General features: G+C 38.3%; 1 protein-coding gene across 2 annotated transcripts; it reads left to right on the forward strand.

The window, feature by feature from the left end:
• The first annotated feature begins 730 nt into the window (after positions 1 to 730).
• Positions 731 to 20,589, forward strand: LOC115013309 (steroidogenic factor 1-like). Of its 2 annotated transcripts, none has more exons than XM_029439516.1 (7): positions 731 to 957; positions 3,041 to 3,159; positions 3,538 to 3,679; positions 4,556 to 5,220; positions 12,690 to 12,809; positions 14,530 to 14,677; positions 17,068 to 20,589. In XM_029439516.1, the coding sequence occupies exons 1-7, from the start codon at positions 936 to 938 to the stop codon at positions 17,319 to 17,321; spliced, it is 1,470 nt and encodes a 489-aa protein (XP_029295376.1). In that variant the 5' UTR covers positions 731 to 935; the 3' UTR covers positions 17,322 to 20,589. The 2 variants fall into 2 exon arrangements, with proteins under 2 accessions (XP_029295376.1, XP_029295377.1); XM_029439517.1 differs by having other exon boundaries at positions 4,568 to 5,220.
• Positions 20,590 to 21,789: the final 1,200 nt, after the last annotated feature.

Consider the following 21,789-nt stretch of genomic DNA (forward strand, 5'->3'; position numbering starts at 1 on the left):
ATAATATAATATATATTATACTGAAATGGACCGTTTCTGCATAATGAATACTTTTACATTTGGAACTTTAAGTATATTTGATACTAATGCTTTTTTACTTTTACTTAAGCAAGATTTTGAACACAGGACTTTATTTGTAAGAGAGTTTTAGTTTTACACCATGGTACGACTACTTTTACTAAGGTAAAAACAATTGTATTTTTTAATATTACATGTATCATATTTCTCTTTGGTCTATTTAGTTTAATACCAAAAGCTAAATATGTTAAATATATCCCAATTGATACTACAACAGCAATGCTGCTACTACTACTACTACTACGCCTACTACGACAGATAATAATAATTATAATAATACACATAATAATAATAATATTATTATGATTATGATTAATCATAATCATAATCATGATCAGAATAATAATAATAATAATAATAATAATAATAATAATAATAATAATAATAATAATAATAATAATAATAATAATAATAACCATACTGTTAAAAGTAATTTGAAGAGTAAAAGTTAGTCTATGAAATCATCATCACTAAATCATTTTAACGGTTCTTGCGTGACTCCTCCATCTGCTCTCCTGTCCAGGCATTTTCACAGAGGCAGCGAGCATCTGTCACGTGACTCGACGCTCACCAATGGCATCACGGCAGTGTAACTTTAGTGATTAGAGAAGCGCAGTAAAGAGCGAGTGGACTGAAGGAGTTTCACTCTGAGATCTTCAATGGTCATCATCACACACGTAGCATACTACTGGCCCTACTGGCTCAACCAGCAGTATTTTAGACACTGACCATCCGGATGTGTATTGGTCTTTTTTAATTGTGTTCTCATCAGCAGCCCATGCAAGGCTGCAGCAACACCTACATTCAGTTTTTAAATCTCAGACAATCATTCCTGACTGGCTGCTGTCTGCTCTTCAATGTTGGGAGACAAGGCTCACGGTAAGTCTGTCTACTATTCTGCAGTCTGTGTTTTGCATTCACAGCTTGAATATCGAGGATGGATAGATATGACTTTTATTTTGTTTAAGTCAGGAAACCAATTTAAAGCCAATCAATTGAGATACATGTTGACACCAAGGCATAGTGATCTGAACCTGCTTTCAATAACTTAAGGGCATCCAGAGATCCATACCCGGTTGTTTAATTAGTAAGATTAATAACTGTTGATCATGAAATTACAGCATTTTTTAAATATCCAAACAAAGTTTTAGCCCCATTGTAGAACGGAAATGAGCTGAACCAACAACTCAAGTGAGAACAGAATGACACTTTTTAAAGTAGGTCATTACAAAAAAAAATGATACTATAAATTGTGAAATGTTACTGATAACATTCTTTTTTTTTTATTAAATAGAATAAAATACAATAGAATAAAAAATATATACTAATTATATAATTATAGTCTATAGTGACTCAACGTGAATAAACAGAAAGGAATAGGTTGCTCGTTTGAGAATATTAAAAACATTAAAATAATAATAATCTTTCAAGATTTGGTGTTTGTCCTTTGATGCGCGCGTGCCTCTCGGACTGCTTCGTAGGGCGCGATCCACCTCTATGTGTCGGCCTGCATATCTGCCGCTGATTACTCACGTCCAACCGTTTTCGGATTAATTAAATTTAACTTTAAAATATATGTCGTGCTGTCAGCAGCAGCATAATATTCTGAACTGCACGCGGAGGCTGCTTCACCGCTCCGTCGATGGGACACGGAACCGAGGGTTTGATAATGACTTCTTTTTCATCATATTCATCAGTGTATCGGCTAAACGTACTTCGTGAGTGATTAATTTAACTGTACTTTTACACTCGCTGATTAAGGATTCATCTGGACTGTAGTCGCTAGAAGAGAAGTAAAGTATTTAAACAAGATACATGGCGCGCGGAGGCTAACACCATCTAAATGACACTTCTTATACTTTGGAGAATAGTTTGGCCACTGTAATATAAATCCAATCTGAAGGAAAAGCATGCATATATGGAGCGGTTCTTCTTAAGAAATTAAAATGTGGATAAACGAGTGGAGACCATAGGTTACATTGCCTCCCTTGTAATATTTATATCAGTTTAAAGGCTGTGACAAATTGTGTGTGGCTTTATCAGCCCGGAGGACTATAGTATATACACTTTACAGTATCGTATGTATGCGCAAATATTTCTCTCCTACTACAACAGAGGGAAGTTTATTTAAATAATGTAGTCCGACATGGAAAACTTCCTACATCGACAAATAATGCATATTAAAACTGTTAAATTAATTTAGATTGATAGCCTATATTTAAGACGTGTTGATTATTTATTATTGTAAAACGGATTGTAATGAGGTCTTATTATACAAATCAATACAATTATTATAGCATATATATATATATATATATATATATATATATATATATATATATATATATATATATATATATATATATATATATATATACAGTAAATTGCATGTCTGTGTTATGATTATTATAGGATAATTAATATAATTTCAAATAAATAAATGGCCTTTTTTATGAAAGTCCTAGGGAATTTTGAAATAAATATCATTGGAAGCTAATTAAAAACATATTTTATTTCCTTACTGGCTTATTAATGTTACGTCAGATTAAATTGCATGAAATGTGAAACAACAACAACACGACAGCACTGAAGATATTACACATGTATCAAACTGCTTTAACATGATGGCAAATTAAGAAAACTAAGAAATATCATTTAAGTTTAAAAACGAAGAAAAAACAGACTACACGTTATTATGTTTGTATAATAGAAGAACATTACAACAACTCTCGTCCACCTAATTAAATACATCACATTGTAACTCACATTTAAGTTTATAGACTTCGCTTTATTCATTTTCGAAATGTTCTTACCGACAGAAAATTCTGCATGTTATATTTGCACTGTTCACTTAGTTGCCTTTGTTGGATGCGTGTGTGTGCGTGCGTGTGTGTGTGTGTGTGTGTGTGTGTGTGTGTGTGTGTGTGTGTGTGTGTGTGTGTGTGTGTGTGTGTGTGTGTAGGTGTCACTTTGAAGGTTATGGAATACACATATGATGATGACCTGGAAGAGCTGTGTCCTGTGTGTGGAGACAAAGTGTCTGGATACCACTACGGCCTCCTCACCTGCGAGAGCTGCAAGGTAACAGAAATAAAATATATTCTCACGGAATTATAGTTGAAAACACCAACACCTGTAATCCTGTCATCATATTTGCTCTTTAAACGGATGTTGTCATTCTGCTCGATATAATACATGATCACACCAAACAGTTTGAAGTTAACTTCTCGCCTATTGATTACAACTACTGTGCCATTTAAAAAAGATGCATCGATATTTTAAACGTTACTTAAAACATGAACGTGAAATAGAAAAATGCAACATTAAATGTAACTAAAATAAAGAGTGCCATGATTTAGTAGGTCTATATTTTGGAAAGTGTTCTGCCGCAACGTTATTTCGAGACTGAATGTTTGCATCCTAACATAAGAAATGTCATTTCCACCGCTGTTTTTTCAGGGCTTCTTCAAGAGGACAGTGCAGAACAACAAGAGGTACACATGTGCAGAAAACCAGGAGTGTAAAATAGACAAAACCCAGAGGAAGAGATGCCCTTTCTGTCGCTTCCAAAAGTGCCTCAACGTTGGGATGCGGCTAGAAGGTACAGTTTATTTTTAGCAACCCGTTATTAAAATAGATTAGATCGTCTTTTCATAACTATAATAATAATAATAATAATAATAATAATAATAATAATAATAATAATAATAATAATAATAATAATAATAATAATAATAATACTACTACTACTACTACTACTACTACTGATACTACTACTACTACTACTACTACTACTACTACTACTACTACTACTACTACTACTAATAATAATAATAATAATAATAATAATAATAATAATGATAATTAATAATAACTATACTGTTATCACTAATTTGTTTTATGCTGCTATTTGGGAAATGATATATTTATACTTCTCTCATTGTGTATTTCACTGTATTTTAATTCCAACAAGAATTCCAATTATGTAACTGTGGACACATGTTTGTGTTTGTGTATTAATCTTTAAAGGTTTTTTAAATTATTTATTTTACAGTTGTATCATATAATAGTAAAAAACCATTGAAATATTTTGTGATTTGTGTGCTGGTGGCTCTCATTTAGTTTGCTATACACATGGGATGGGATTAATTCCCAGACAGCAATGCAGGAAAGCACCTGCTTCCGTAGCAGAAAAAGGACACATTCTTGACTTACTGATAAAACCTCAGAGACTCCCCTGTTTTAAATCAAAAGCTCTATTTAGACTACAAGAAGGAGTAAAGCTGCTCTGCGGATTCTTCTCAGCCCTATAAATGGAAGTATAAATGACCAACATGTCTGTTATTTACTCTGTGGGGATAGTAGGGGATTCTGGTGAAATGCAAGTCATGATTTTACTCTCTGCTGTAGAAAAATTCAGTAGAGTCGGTGTTTCATCTGCAAATCTGTTTTTCACCTCTTGTCTCTTGTGTGACAGCGGTGCGCGCAGACCGCATGCGTGGGGGGAGGAATAAATTTGGCCCTATGTACAAGAGAGACAGGGCCTTGAAGCAGCAGAAGAAAGCTTTGATACGATCCAACGGGTTCAAGCTGGAGAGCGCAGCTCCTCCGCCAGCCTCTCCTCTGCAGACTGACTACGGCTTCACCGGCACCCTCCACAGTCTGCCCACCATCTCCAAAAGTCTGCTCCCCTCCACCCCGAGCTCCATCACCCAGACTACTCATACAGACTACGAGGCCAACCTCTATGGACCCCCATCCCTGGGCATGGCCATGCAGTCCCACCTGCCCCTCACCACTCAGTACCAGTACGCAGCCTTCCCTGGCAGGGCAATTAAAGCAGAGTGTCCTGACTACACCAGCTCCCCTGAGTCTCTGACAGGATATCCCTACCCAGATATGTACCCCTCAGCCTCGCCACAGCCGCCCAGCCTGCCACCGCTTGTGCTGGAGCTGCTGCGCTGTGATCCAGACGAACTAGTGGTGCAAAATAAGATCGTCACTCATCTGCAGCAGGAGCAGAGCGGCCGGGGCCGGCTGGACAAGCCCAGCACCTTCAGCCTCATGTGTCGCATGGCAGACCAGACTCTCTTCTCCATAGTGGAGTGGGCTCGGAGCTGCATCTTCTTCAAGGAGCTCAGGGTGAGTCCCAAGCCCTTTACCCTGTCCTCAGCTCACACAGGCACACACTCCAGATGGTGGAGGAGAATGTCACATTTTACAGCTGCACTCCACAATTTCTTTTTTGCAAAACTCCACAATGTAGAACGGTCTATATCACAAAATTACAACAAAGCTTTGATTTCTCTCCCTTCCATTAACCCTGTTTTATACTCAAACCATACATGTTTGTAATATATCCTACAAAAAGTCACAGTCCTAATTTTGTGACATTTTTGTGGCATTACAACAAAATTATATTTTTGTCAGTTTTGTATTTCTTCTACCAAACCCCAAAAATCTAAATTGTCTGTACCTACACATACATGAGCATCCAACACTGAATTAGTGTTACTCATTCGTACACTTCCTAGAAAAGATTGAAGGAAAGAATTATAAATGGATGAAGTGTTCTTGGGGAAGATGAGAGAAACACAGACCCTGCAAGGCTCTGCACTGATTCTAAAAATAATCCTCTCTCAATTTACGGCACACATTTCAGTTTTTTTCGTTCAGTTTGTTACTTCCTCTCACTTTCTTTTTGTCACTATTTCTCTTGCTCCCCTTGAGACACCTATGGTCGTCATTACAGTCATAGAAACTTTGTGAAAAATGTTTCAATAAATCAACTGGTTTGTGATGCAAAGGATTAGTATGATGACATTCAGTTTTTCTCCCTGAGCCTGTCTGCTCTAACATACCTACACATTGTTCTGATTAGTGGTAATGTCCATATCTCAACAATCATAATGTGTGTCCATCTGTTTAAGAATTTACGAATCAAAACTGAAATTTGAAATTCAAAAAGACCGAAACCCCGAAATATCCCCTCCCAAAGAGCTGTGAACAAGTGCTCAGAAAAAGATGGACTTTCTAACACTGGTTGCACCTTTAGAAAACATCTCCCATCAAACATGTGGAGAAACAAAAACAAGATACTATATAGAAAAAGTAAACATTTAAGTCAGCCTTCATTGTAGTAATTTTGCTCACATTTATTGCCACAAATTGTATAAAAATATGACACTTGGATGAATCCACCAACACTGTGTAGATAGTACAAGTTATAACTAATGCATTAAAGACTAATTGTTGTTTTTAAAGGGCTGTTTGCCATTGTGGATGTCCCAAAACCTCATCACATAAATAATCACTCACACTTCCTTTATTACTGTTTTCTATTTCTTACTTTTTCTAGCACTAAAATAACAAAAACGTGGTTACATAACATTTGCTTTGCTAAAACGCAATAGGAAATGCTGCTTTTAACATGAGGTGACTTGTTTTAGGTCAGTATGACAGGTCACAGGCTTATATGCCTTTTGAGTATGAATAAATACATGTGTGCATTTAAAATGATTGAAGTTGACTCATACACTCACAATTCACTCAGCTTCATTTAGGAGCACAAACCTCAGTTGGCAACAGCTGATTTCTGTGTGTTATAAATCAACTTGCACAGACAACAGACCTCCTTGAGGTAATTAATGTAAATATAGTATCAGGTTTGATATTTGTCAACATGTATTTCCCTGTGAAGGACTGCTTCATTTCCTAAGTCTTTTCAAGTGGACTTCTACATAATGTAATGACTGGAGACCTGAAGGGAAAACTTGTGGTTGGCTTGACAATAATGAGGTAGAGTATACATGATGTGAACTAAAACACAGCTAGAGCGAGCACACACACACACTAGAACAGTCCCTGTTTACCTGAGGGGAGACACCTGTGGAATATTGTACAACAAGCTTTCTGAAATTGTATGTTTAAATATGCAAATGAGACATTATCTAATGAAAGAACACATGTTATGGAAGCAAAATAGCCCAAAATCTCAAATTCGACCGGTGGTCAATAGATGGACATGCATTTAGAGGGCAGCTTTCTACTGTTCCGACCACTCAAAGCCTTGTCACACACACACACATACACATTCACACACTGATGGCAGGGTGCTGCCACACAAGGTGCCACATCAACTTATCTAACGTACAGTCAAACACACTCATATGAAGGCTGTGCCTTCGGGAGCAATTTGGGGCTCAGTATCTGGCCCAAGGACACTTCCACATGCGAACTGGAGGAGCCGGGATCAAACCGCTGATCTTCCAATTTATAGAGCGCTCTACCTCCTGAGCCGCTGCAGCCATATAGTGCATGAAAAAAACATGTTTTTGTCTTGCGACTCTCGCATTAATGATTTTTTCTCTGCAGGAAAATGTCAATTAAGCTTTATGAAATTACTGCATTACATATTGTTAGATTGTGTAACTAATCTAACCTTGTAGTTGATATTCTGCTCCGGTGTGCCATATTGACACATACACATACATTGTTCTCAATGGAAATGTACAAAAAGGGATGTTTGTACATTCTTCCTTAGTTCTATTTATGGCCACTGTTATAGGAGATTACGCAGTTTAATCTGTAATGTAAAAATACAAAGTAACAGTAATGAGGAATAAGTACTTTCAGCCTTGTACGGGCAATTATTCCTGGCTGGTGTTTCCTCAGTGCTGAACAGTAGCTGTCCACGCACTAACACATCTGGGGATAATGATTGGACATACATCAGTGTCCCACTCCATCACCTCCAGCACTGTGGCTGTCTTTGTGAGCTGTGCCACAGACACATGTAGTGTTGGACAGTTCTCATGATTTAGTAATACAGTCAAAGTGAAGTCCCACGCTGGAGGAATCCATACTGCTGTTGAGGTTAAATGTGCTGTTGGTGACAAGTGAAATTGGAGGATTATAATTATTTTCTCATCAGGCTGGTTCCATAACAATGAAGAACATATTACCTTCCTACGTTAGTCATCATATAATGTGCTGACAAACAAACGTCTGTCGACAAGCCATGGTCAAACTGATTCAACAAATTAGACAGTTTAACTAGCAACAAAAGGTTGATTCTGGCCTTGGTGAGATTTGGTGAGATTCCTTCCCGTCTTTTGATCAAATAGAGTTTATTACTCAGGTACAGGCAGGTCTGCTCCTTTCCTGCTTCTCACTCATTCACATGTTCATTCCTGGGACTGCCAAGGGCTTTGATACGTTGTCTGCTACTGCGTAATACACTATAGCTTTATAGCATACTAAGCACAACCTGAGCAACAGAGCTGGATCAATTGTCAATGTTTCGAATTCTTGCAACGTGTAAAGCTTCATCTGGTTTCTGTTTGGATTCTCTGCTTGAGATACGGTGTGAAACAGATGTGTCTTTGTAAAGCTGCAACATGGATTTGTAAATGATGTGACTGAAACTGCACAGTACATCTCAAATCTTCTATTAGCCCAACACTTCATACATGCAACATTCAGTCATATTAAAGAGTTGGTTCACAAACAATTACAAGAAAAAAGCAAGAACAAGTAGCTCATATGTTAAAGCAACAAGACAGGGCAACGTTTTATCAACATCAACACTCAACGCGCTTTTGTATTCATGTATGGCTTCAGCTGAATTAGTGGTGTTGTGTGATTGATCATATTATAATAATGTTAACGCAGACGATGGCTGCTGCTTTTCTGTCGCATTCTCAGTTGTCAAACCCAAATTACAACAAAACAACAAACGTGTTTTATCTACTCTGAGATTTCTGTCTCACCAATAGAATGCAGGTGAATGGAATTTGGTTTCCAGAAACACTTTCTCAGTTTCCAGCTTTGCTAGATACTACTAGACGTGTGTGAGAAAATATGGGATTGTTGCAGTAAAGCCAGCCATTGTCTGTATTAACATTATTTTTGAAATGATATGGTCATTCACAGAACACCGTTAAACAGCAAAGTAATCTGATACAACAAATAGCATTGGAAACATCAGTGCATCCTGGCATTTTGAGTTCCTGTAATAATGATGATGTGTTGAATAAATGGAACTTACAACTGATTTCACAACCTTCAATCTGCTCTCAGTGTCCAAAAATCAAACCCAAAATATGAAAATGACTAAAGGTGAGGATTGAATTGAGTTTTTTTAAGAACACCCAGAAGTATAAACCTTTTTGATTTTACTTTTGAACCTTTTTGTTGTTTTGTATTAAACTAAGACCATCATCTCTAGTGCCAAACATTACCATAAAAAACTATTAAACTATTAAAAATGTAATAATGCTGTATTTAGCTTCAAGCAAACATTGTTTTGCAGAGATGGATATTGTCAGAAAAACTTCCTGATTATGCTGTTGCAAATGAGGATAAAGTATATGAATTACATTTCTAGTAGACGCGGCTGGTTAGACACGACAAATAAATAATAAGTGACAATTTGTAGGAAAGAAAATGTTAAATGTTAAATGTTGGTATATTAGCTTGGGAAATGTATTTACAAAAAATATAAAGGCTTCCCAGGTATGCAAAACCTATCTCAAAATAACGTGATATTTTCATTTGCATTAATGAATAGCCTTATAGGGAAACACAGGTCGGCTGTGGCAGCATATTGTGCAAAAATATTAAAACATTTTGCAAAATGAGTTTTTATCACCATAACAACTGTGCTTGTGTTGTTCACATATTTCTGTTGACAGTCAGACCGCTCTTATGTACAGTGGACAGCCAACATGTACAGTGAGAACAAAGCTGTGCAGATTTTGCAGAGAAAGCCGCTCACAGAAAGAGCTGTTTCCCTGGGCTGGATAATTACATTCCATGCAGGCGATAACGGGGAAATGTCTGCTCTCCGCTGCTCTGCTCTCGCTGGGCTTGTCTACATTGTTGCTAAATTGTGAGCAGAATTGAGGCTATTGATTTCTACAGTTCCCCAGAGGTGGTCTTTGTTGTGCCTTAAGTTTGACCTTCCATTCACCTGTTGAACATGGAAGCTGTTGCTGAGGAGGTGCACACACTGAACATCACACATGTTTATCTACTAAAGGCAGTAAACAGGAGATATTTAATTTACAAGAAACATATTGGAAAAGGTTTGAAAATAAATGTAATAGATATCTACTCTGAGCTACAAAATAGAGATACACTATTTAAAATTGAAAGAACTTCACTTTTTAATGGACTCACGGTAAACCTTTTAGATATGAAGTCTCCCTTTGTTCTATGGACGCCTCTACGTTGCATTGAATCCTTCCCAGTGTCATTCTAACATTGCATTAATAAGCAGCTAGTGAAGTTAAGCCGTGGACTGGCTGAATGGAAACTGTCTTATAGATTCAGGGAGCTGCTGTCTTGTATTCCTGCCGCTCGACCCCACAGGCCTGATAATGAGGTGCTGCACATTTGTTTTGAGTCTGGCTATGTGCTGGCTATAGCTTGTCCTTAGGCTGCTAGAGTATGTTGTATGTTTGTGTATTAGACTATTTAAAGCATCTCCAAACAATTCTTCTTCCGCCACAATACCAAACATCAAAATACTCAACATTGATTTTTAAAGGTTGATTCTAATATAGTATATAATATAATATATACATACAGCATATGCTAATGGAAGTCATTTCTGCTGATATAAAATGTCCATAACAACATAAGACTCAGTTGCTTAAAATGGAATACTGTCAGCACTGGCTTTAGTCAGGACCAGCACAGTGCAAGATCTAGTTGTAACAAAGGTATAAATAGCAAATGTAGCAAAGTAAAAACTAGTTTACTGTCCCATAATATTTACTCATTTGCGTTATGCGTCTAACACCCAAGACTAAGACAATTCCCAGTCCAACATGGCACGAGTACAAGACTCAACTACTACAGGCCTGCTGTCAGCCCTCTGTGGAAGCGGGTGGATTGGAACTGTGAGTAACAGGAACAACAAAGGAACCATGAAGTCAACAACTCTGCAGTACATTATAATGTTATACTCTCCCACCTTAAGCGCATAGCCCCAGGCACAATAAGAAATGTAATTATTATATAAGAAGGGTCCAACCAGCTGTATTTGTGATATCTTTAATTAACTTCACACATAAAAGAAACTGTTACAACTGTTTTGTTGTCTGACCTAAAGTTTAAAGGTTTCTCAAAAATTTGAAATGGCAGTAAAAAGATTTTAGCAGCAGCCCTATTGGCTTTTGTTTGCTTCTTTGAGGAGAAACTTTATGCTTACAGGTCTGTGGATAAAATCAGATGGATTAGTCGACACAAATGTTTGAGTGTTAGTTGACTAAGAATTTCTTTGTCAAGGACATCCCTCGTTTTTTAAAGGTCAACACTGACTTAAATGCATACCTGTTAACATAACAAGCAAATGGAAAGAAGGGTGACGGGAAAAATAAATGGTGTTAACCTTAAAAAAGAAGTGCTCTGGAACAACACTCTACAATGCTTTACTCTGCTTTATCAGGACCACCTTTGCTCTCCTCAGGTCAGCAGTCATGCAGTGTGTGAACAGGATTACGATGCACACATTTTATTTCCCGTGACAATCCCAGAGACTTCATAGCTGTGAGATAAAATGTGTCTCTCACAGGTAAAGCATGGGACTTGACAGGTATATTACGTAATGTATCAGCCTAGTCCAGTTCTACGGTCTAACACAGACAGAAAGTAAAGCCCATCTCTCCACGTTCAGCCCGTTTCAGGGATTTTTCAGAGGGATTTTTTGGCTGCAGCTGAGTGTCCAACTCCTCCTGGAGAGGAAGCGCAGGAGGTCACTGAGACCTCTTGCTTCCTTAACCCCTTGCTTTATCACTGTACACCCAGACCCCCACCATTGCACCAGTCCAGATGTGTCCAGAAAGATTGGACCCTCTCCTCTACGACTGATATATAGTTTCATTCAGATGGACAGTAATTCTGTCAGTGTCGGATGAATGTGTGTCTGGGCCTATTAGCAGCTGCGGCTGCAGAATTACTAGCTGCTGTGTCCTTCAGTTTACAGACAATATTGCAGCGAGGGGAGCGGTGGGGGGGGGGGCTCAATCTGAAAACACACCCATCCCCCAGAGCAGAGCAGATGTGACTGGGAGAGGTGAGGGGGGTGAGGTGAGCAGGTTGAAGAGGTCTCAGACGATGCTCGTAAATACACGGGACATGGCAATAACACTCAACACATCAGCACACACACACACTCCACACACATATCAACAAGCCTCACTTCATTTCTCTTCTCTCCTTCTTTTTATGACGTCCACCATTTTTCACTTTATCTGTTTTTGTCACATATTTCTGTGAGAGGACGCTCTGGATTAAATGCATGACAATAGGGTAGTAGGTTGTTTTTTTCATTTGAAATCAGAATCAAATTAAATAGCCGAAGGAGTTTACACTTAAAACTATTTCTATCATTTGAAAAATAGGATTTTGATTTCCACTTTCATACAACATGAACATAGAGGTGGTGGGAGACTATCTGCAGGTTTCAAAGAATATTGATCAGTGTTTAAATAACAAAGAGAAGGAAAGCTCCAGTCTGTATGAACAGAGTGAACTGTACTCTTTCTTTATAATAATGTATTTCTGTCTTTATCTCTGTGTCTATCTGTGTGTGTTTCCTGGAGGTGGGGGATCAAATGAAGCTGCTCCATAACTGCTGGTCTGAACTTCTGGTCCTGGATCACATTTTCAGACAAGTGCAACATGGACAGGAAGACAGTATCCTGCTGGTGACCGGCCAGGAGGTAACAACTCCCTCACACTTCCCATCAGCCCAATGCACATGTCTGCTTCATTCACCTGGCTGCACTTCATTCAAAATGTACTTTAAGATGGTTTCTTTCCAAATCTTTGGAGTGTAGTTCCAGTGTCAGGTCCTGTGTGGACCAGCTGTAAAACCAAATGAATGAAGAAGTTTGGAATCTTTTTGTGTCTGACAATGTTCAGTCATTTGTAAAGCTTGAAGGTTGACAGTAATGCTGATGTCTTTATACTGAAGCCACCAAAACTCAAAATATCTTTAAATGTGGTTATTTTCATGCCAACCGCATGTACAGTATACATATATATATATATATATATATATATATATATATATATATATATTAGGGCTGTCGAGCGATTCAAAAAATTAATCTAATTAATTACAAGCTTTGTGATTAATTCATCGCGATTAATTGCATATAACAATATTTGCTGTCAGAGCTCCGTGCTCCGTGCTGTCGGACCAAAAGTCAGGGGCATCTAGGAGCGCGATTAATCTGCGTTAATATTTTTAACGCGTTATTTTTTCTGTGATTAATTAATCGTAATTAATGCGTTAATTCGACAGCCCTGATATATATATATATATACATACTATATATTGTAATGTTTCCTCCAGATATGTGTTCTATCAGCCTCTGAAACAGATGAAAGTTCTTTAAGGGTTAGTAGCTCTGTAAGGCATGGTGACCTACCACACCTGCTCAATGGAAGGAACTCTGGAAGGCATTAAAACACTTAAAATTAAGAATTGATTTGCATTCATATGTGCACAAAATCAAATGTAGGTTTTCACTTTTGTGGTTCACAAGGAGCCTCTGTTTGGTGGACTGACAGTGACGTGTCCAACCACTGTATCAACACATCAGTCTGAAGCTAGAGACTTCATACAGCTGCTTAAATGGTTGTAATGGTTACTTAATAATACAAAATAAGTTTTGATGGAATGTTAGAGAAGTTAACTATATTGCTGATGACCTAATGGACTAATTTAGCACAACATAATGTGCTGCTGTCCTGCATTATTACAACATGTGCCATATATATATATATAGTGTATTAGCAAATCTGGGGCCGCCACCGGGGGGTTTCCAGATTGAAAGATTGCACACAGGGAGTAGGAGGAAGCCATAAGCCATGCTCATGAGGAGGAAGTTTGGTTGCAAAATGAAATCAACCACTATCATATAATTTGTTTCAGGTCTGAAATATTGACCAATGAACATCACATTAAAAAAAGATTATAAAATAATCTGTCATTAATAGTAACACATTACACTGCACAGTATAGGTGGTAAGGAGCAGTTTAAAATACAGTACAGGTATATGTACCTATTTGATATTGAAATACGTACAGTAGGCAGGAGGATTACAGACTTCCTGTCACATTTATTTTGAAGTAGTCTTCATCTTATTGTTAAAGTGTGAGATATCCTTTTAAACGTATCAGTAACACAATAAGTATAACATGACTTAATTCACCATGTACCAACACACCTTAACACACTACATTGTCTGATATTGAGTGACACACTTCATTTCCTCAGCTATATAACAGGAAATCCACAAGGAGAAAAGCAAACATCTTCAAGTCCTTCAAAAAAAGCCAAGTAGTTTGGGATTTGAATTGTAAAGTGCTTCACCGACTGAAGTCTCGTGAGTATAAGAGATTTAGAATATAACCAGTAGCGTGTGTTTCAGGTGGAGTTGTCGTTCATCCTGTCCCAAGCTGAGGCGACTCTGTCCAGTCTGGTGCAGAGAGGGCAGGAGCTGGCAGCGAGACTGCGGGTGCTGCAGTTGGACCGCAGAGAGATCGCCTGTCTGAAATTCCTCCTCCTGTTCAACCCCAGTGAGTCAGCCTCATGTTTGTGCGTCATTGCTGATGTGATGAATGTGCAGATGCTGTGGCCAGGGATGAAGCGTTAAATAAAAAAAAACAATTATGACTTCTAGACAGTCATCATCATCATCATCATCATCATCATCATCATCATCATCATCATCATCATCATCATCATCATCATCATCATCAGAAAATAGATGCTCTCATCATGGCTGGTATCCGTCAGGCTAAAACAGCAGTTGTCATATTTAATTTACTGTATAGAGTCTCTTCCTTTACAGGTAGAGTTAGTAAGAGTGAATGGTCTGTCTGCAAACACATGTGTTCTTCAGCTGAGGCCTGAGCTTACATGTGCAGCCTGTGGATTGTGTGTATTTAGAAGAATGATGTAAAAATCAATCATCTTGGCGGGGTTGCAGGGCCATACTGATGCTGTCCTTTGGCAGAATTTGAATAGCAACACTGACATTCACAAATGTCACAATTGCAGATTATCTGCAATACCTACCTATATCTGTAAGGTTACAAGCATTTTCCAAACGGGCCTTTTTCCCTCCAATAAATTCACTTAATTAAATTTTCTAGGGTTGACAAAAGCCAATGTGAACAAAGACATCCTCCTCCATTGTCCACTAATGGCATTCAAAAGAAGCGTAATGGCTGGGTCTATCATTCGATGGCAGGACTGACATTCATGTAGTGGCTTGTGCAGATGGAGAGAGCATAGATGTGGCTTGCCCAGATTCTCAGAAGTGTTTGCTGTTTAGCGCTGGCAAGTGGGGAACAAAGAGCTTTTGAATGGGAAGAGCACTTGTCATAGACAGAAAATATTTGCTGTCTTTGCCTGCGGCTTCTTTGCTCGCACTCTCGCTCTCCCTCATCTTCAGAGTCAGTTTGTGGGGGGTAATTTAATTGCCCTTAAGCAGTTTGAAAAGATGATTCAAAACATTTAATTACTGTGTGAATGGATTCTCCAAGATGGGCTCAGCTGATGCTGAATGCCGGTCCACCGGAGGGCTTGCCTATTGTCTCTCTCTCACACACACACACACACACACACACACACACACACACACACACACACATACACACACACACACACACACACACACACACACACACACACACACACTCACACTCACACACACACACTCACACTCACACACACACACACACTCACACACACACACACACACACACACACACACACACACACACACACACACACACACACACACACTCACACTCACACACACACACACACACACACACACACACACACACACACACACACAGAACACATGAATGGTTTACATGCACTATTCAAACTGTTTTATTTCTTCTTTCTGATATATATATAACTTATTCAATGTTACAATACTTACATACTTGAGCAAATTATGCAATTTCTCAAAATGAAATTGGTCAAATTGTAAGCTCAATATAAGCTTTGAGCAGTTGTATAAGCCTTAGAAAAAACATTTCTAACTAGTTTCCATTGAAACATGTACATTAGAAGAATCTGCAAAGCAATCTTACTGTGACTATCTTACCATCCTGTACCAGCCTCTCACAGTCCTCAGCGCTATGCTTTGAATATTTAAGGGGAGACACTGCAGGTGAATATGGTAAACACTTTAACTAACAACTAAAAAATATTTTTTTTATTACAAGTTTTCTGAAATGTTATGTTTAAATATGCAAAGGAGACATTATCTTATTATCTTGCATATGTGTTTTTGTTTTTGTTTTGTTTTCTTTCTTTTCTTACAATGTTAACCACATGTTGAAAAGTGCAACAGTAAAGTGGGAGAAAATACGTTTTACTGGTAATGTAATTGAGAATGCAGTTTGGTTGTATGGAACGTCATCCTGCAGGAGACAGGGCTGCTCATGCCTGTGTTTGTGAGGCACAGTATAACCCCTCCCCCCCCACACAAGATGACTTCAAAACACTCATTAGCAGGATTATCATTTTATAATAAAGAATGATACTACTAGCCACACATAAGCCCACATTGCAACACTTCAGGACACGAGTTTCACACACTGGCCTCTAACGTTTACCTTTACAACAACTTGTGAGAGATAATAGAGCATCATAGCATTGATCATCATAATGTTCTGAGCACTTAGAAACTTTCATATTTGAAATGCCGCCTAACAAAAACAAAATGTTTATTAAAGATTTCTGACTACAAAAACCTGACACACAACCTGTCCTTCCTAAAAAAGACAGAAATGGGTCAGTGTGGGTCTCAAAGGGTTACTACTGTGAGACTTGGATTAGGTTACTGCCTACATGGTTTAACAGGTTTATAGTAATTGTATCGGTACACATTTCTTAAGAACCCTCCCAATCCTGGTCGTGACCCATGTTCGTCCTCTGTGTGCAGATGTAAAGCTGCTGGAGGACCAGGCGTTTGTGGAGGGTGTCCAGGAGCAGGTGAACGGGGCTCTGCTGGAGTACACCTTGTCCACATACCCTCAGTTCCAGGAGAAGTTCAGCCAGCTGGTTGTGCGGCTGCCGGAGCTGCGCTCTCTCAGCACGCAGGCTGAGGACTACCTGTGCTACATGCATCTGAGCGGAGAGGTGCCCTGCAACAACCTGCTCATCGAGATGCTGCACGCCAAGCGAGCGTGTGTGTGAGGGATGCATGCAGGATGTTCAACCGTCATGTGTTGTTTGTCTAGGTGTGTGTGGGAGGGAAAGTGTGAGAGAGATGAAAAAAATCAAATGAAGATAGACAAGTTCATATTGGGTCATCTTTGTGAGGGCTTTAGTTTGAGTTGGAGAGGAGAAAATGTTCTTTAGAGTTTGGAATTATAATGCTCCGTCCATGCTCAAGGTAGTTTTAACATTTTGAATGTTAATGTTTTCATATCCTGCAGAGCTACATTAATGTGACCTTTATAAACTGGATTTTCTACCCTGTTTTCAAAAATCTAAAATTAGATGTGTAGAGTTACATGATATCCTCTTTGACCAAATATCACATGAATTCAACATCACCAACAAGAGTTTCTACATCCCACAGAGCTGCCCAGCAAATATTTAGACTCCAGCTTCAGTGTGAGACACTCAAGAACAAACTGTTGAGATATCTGTCCATGGCTGCAACCTGCATCATTTTAAAACATCCACACCTCGATTAATTAGTCTTTTTTAAACAAAACAAATGAATCTCAAAAAGAAATGAGATGATATCGTCATGATATCACTGTAAAACCAATGCCCAATGCCCCTTTAAGACTTTATTCTGTTGTGAAATCAGGTGTTGGGTAGACTGTTGCTGAAGTGTCACATGACAAAGTGGGACTCTTTATCTGTCTGAAATATCTGTTGAATGCTTGCTCAGTGAGTGGTGTGCACTTTGTCCAACAGATTTTGTAGCTTCTTTTCAGACATTTTAGCGTTAAATTAGTCATTTTTGATCCAAATGTCAGATGCAACTTCATTAAATAAAATGGATAAGTTCACTTTTCCTAGGTATTCATTATATTTCTTTTTTAGATGAAGACAGGCTCCAGCACAACATGACACACTGTGGTCTCGTCAGATTAGACTAGCACTGCTCGTATCTCTACACACGTTCTTTTTTGCCATCATTGTTAAAAATAAATAAATATGAAAGCTCTATGGGGTTCAAAATAGCTTTGTTTTAATCTATTTAGATGTTAATATATTGATATATAGAAGCCAGTAATTTCAATGAAAACACGTTCTTATTCAGTTATTCACCAGGCCCTTACCAAGAGAGACACAATGAATGGAAAAAGACAGTTAAGTAAGAGGGACACAGACAAAGACAATGTGGGATACAAAAGCAAATGAGACTGTGAGAGGAGCAGAAAGAGTAGCCACAAAAGACACATGAATGTGCAAATGATAAGGGAGAGATGAATTACAAACACATCCTTTTAATTTCTTTAAGTAAAGATGTGAATAACAAAAGGAAGCATCCGTCAGTGTTTGCCCTTCAGTTTTCACCGAGCAGCCAGACAGAGACACAGGGAGGGAAAAGATGCATCTGGCAATATTTGGTTTCGCGTTTCTTTGTAGAATTTGATTTTATTATGGGTCAATGCCTCAAGAAACAATGGATGCTCAAACAATGAAGGTGTCATGTTCACACTCACATTTGTGTCACTTTTCAACACGCTGTACTGTATGTGTGATGGAATTGCCATTTTGTTGAACCTTACAAAGTCTCCAAATAGTTGCATAAAAAAAAAAAAAGCAGAATTTTGAGATGAAAGCCAAGACTTACATCCTGAGTCACACGTGTGGTTTGGCAAATATTTGGTTTTATATTAAGGTTAAATATTGAAAAAGTAAACATTCCATCTCAAGCTTGAAGCCACGTTGACTTTCTCAATATTCAACCAAGAGCATGTTTCCCTGAACTCAACCATAAATATATGAATCTTGTCTTAGTTTCTACAAGCAACATTTTGTAGGAAAACAAATGAAATACGTTGACAGAGAATGTTTTGCTGATATTATAAACATTTTGAAACTTTGCAAATACATTTATTTAAAAAGATATATATAATTCAGGGGGCATACCATTTCTTTTCAAATGTCTTTGCTGTTGCAAATACGCAGTGCTTAAACATCATTTTTACAAAACAGGGTCAATTAATTAATTCATTGTTTTAATGATAGCCAATTTATTTTCTTTTTTTAAGCCGCTTGGCGTTTGCTATGAGCAGGACATTTATAAAGAAGTGTGTTGATTAAGTTCCTGTAAGTCCACTTACAACATCAACCTGTACAGTTCCCTCAATCTCATCCACAACTGTCAGCACTTATGTGAACATTCAGACGCTATTTTATCATCTATCATGCAGGTAGCTAGCTAGATATGTAGGAAGATGACGTCCCGGATCTTCATCCCGCCCAATGAGCTCTGATTGGTTGATTGTATCTCTGGAATTAGCCGTCAATGATGAATCACTTAAAACAATCAGAATCAGGTGTTGTAAATCAGAGTTCTGGAACCAGTGCAGGGGAGATAGTATTTAATACATATAATGATTTATTTATTATTTGACCAACGTATGTCCCCTATAAAGAATTAGAGACATAAAGAAGTTAGTGTTTGATACAGAACGGTGTCAGGTTGAGTGTAACCATCATGTCTCACTAAAACGCTGATATTTTACATATCCTGCATTTTGAATTCAATTGAAATATGTGAACACTACAGGCCTTATCAGCCCCATACACACTCAGAAACCTGAACTACCAGTCTAAAACACTATTTGTGAAGTCAGTGATTAATCTTACTATGTTGAAAAGTAACATTAATGTTTATTGTCCCAAACTAGACTGAAAAGTGACACACCCTTTTTAAAAGCACACGACTCAGCGATGATGAAAATGTCACTGATATTCACAGTCACTGGGACCATCTGAAGAACAAAGACACAGTCTAAGCAGTGTTTGTAATATTGTGCAGCTCAACTTTCTCACTGTGGGCATTTAAATCCATTCCTTGTTCATCCATTTCAAGGTATCGTAGACAATCACTCCGCCTGCCTTAACTTAATGTCTGCCTGAAAGCATACACACACACACCTTGGTTTTCCAGCTGATAGCTGTGTGTTATCACTCTGTACAGTATATTTATGTTGTGAAGTGAATATCTACTGCAAGATGAAGATACATTTCAAGTGAACGAGTTCTCCGCTTTATGTTGAGGTCAAATCGCTTCTGTTGTGGAACTGATTCTCTTGATATTGCCTTTGTTTCGGCTCTTTGTTCACTTTTTATTTTCCTGTGAGTTGACAGTCCCGTCTTAAACTGAAGTGTTTTTTCTCCCAAAAGAGAAAGCGACCAAAACATTTTTTTCTTTAAATATATTTTATTGTAATAGCATCAAACCAATAAATTTCAGTGAAGTAAAGCTCCACTTGTGTGTCGACTATTATTTCACAACATGCATCAGTGCACAAATGATCCAGAGCTCATATATATACAACATTCATTACAGCAGTGAGGCTGTTATTGAGCCTTGTCTGACCTAATAACAACATAGACACATTATTCACATTCTAAAACATTAAACATCAGTTTTAGAAACAAATCATTACTGGACAGTCATCATTCAATGTCTCGCAAAATAAACATCAGTCTTACTGTGGCGTCTGTCATTTCCCCTTTAAAGTAGAACCTCTTTTTTATGGTTTCTTTTCTTCATATTTTAAGGAACATTTCATTGTGGAACAAAAGTCTTTAGAAGAAAATGTCCATCTACAGAAATGTCTAAATGTAGAAGATGTCGCTGATGTGTGACTTGAGAGGGAACAGTCTCCACTCACACTGTGAAGTCCACATGTAGGAACACTACATTTGATGCCAAGCGGGGCAGATTACTTTTTGCCCAGCTGCAATTTGCTATGCATCATATGAAGCACAAGTTAGTATTTATTTTAAGAAGAAAGTAACCATGGTCACCATGAACGATGTGGATTATCTTCTCCAGCACAAACGTGAAAGTCTGAGGAAAAACTTGACAATAAATAGCTCTGTGCCCACTAGTAGCAGGATAGTGTTATAAACCAAAACCAGATTTAACACGGAGGGCTTCTCTAGGACAACACTTGTTTCGCTTCCTGTGTGTTATTGGGAGGGGGATGGTACTTGGGCTTTCAGGATCTCCAGCATCTTTCTGAGAAGATTAGCAAACATAAAAGCAGCAGGACAACACTTAGCAGAGCAAACATAGATACCTAAACTGAGAGTACACGCAAACCTGGAAAATGAGCAACAGCAGAACAAACTGTTTGTTCCCTGTCAGATTATCACCAGTGTTGTACTGTGGGAAATTTCGCGAGTGAGGGGAACGATGGAGCGAGAGAATGGCCGGAGAATCGGAGCAGCGGGGGCGGTACTACAGTCACTTTAGCGACGAAAAGAGAGCTGAGCCAGAAGGCAAAGCTCTCAATATACCGGGCGTTCTTCGTTCCTACCCTCACCTATGGTCATGAAGGCTGGGTCATGCCGAAAGAACGAGATCACGGGTACAAGCGGCCGATATGGGTTTTCTCAGACGGGTGGCTGGCGTCTCCCTTAGAGATAGGGTGAGAAGCTCAGCCATCCGTGAGAGACT

The sequence above is a fragment of the Cottoperca gobio genome, chromosome 9 (genome assembly GCF_900634415.1).
Source record: "Cottoperca gobio chromosome 9, fCotGob3.1, whole genome shotgun sequence".
NCBI classification, from domain to species: Eukaryota; Metazoa; Chordata; class Actinopteri; order Perciformes; family Bovichtidae; genus Cottoperca; species Cottoperca gobio.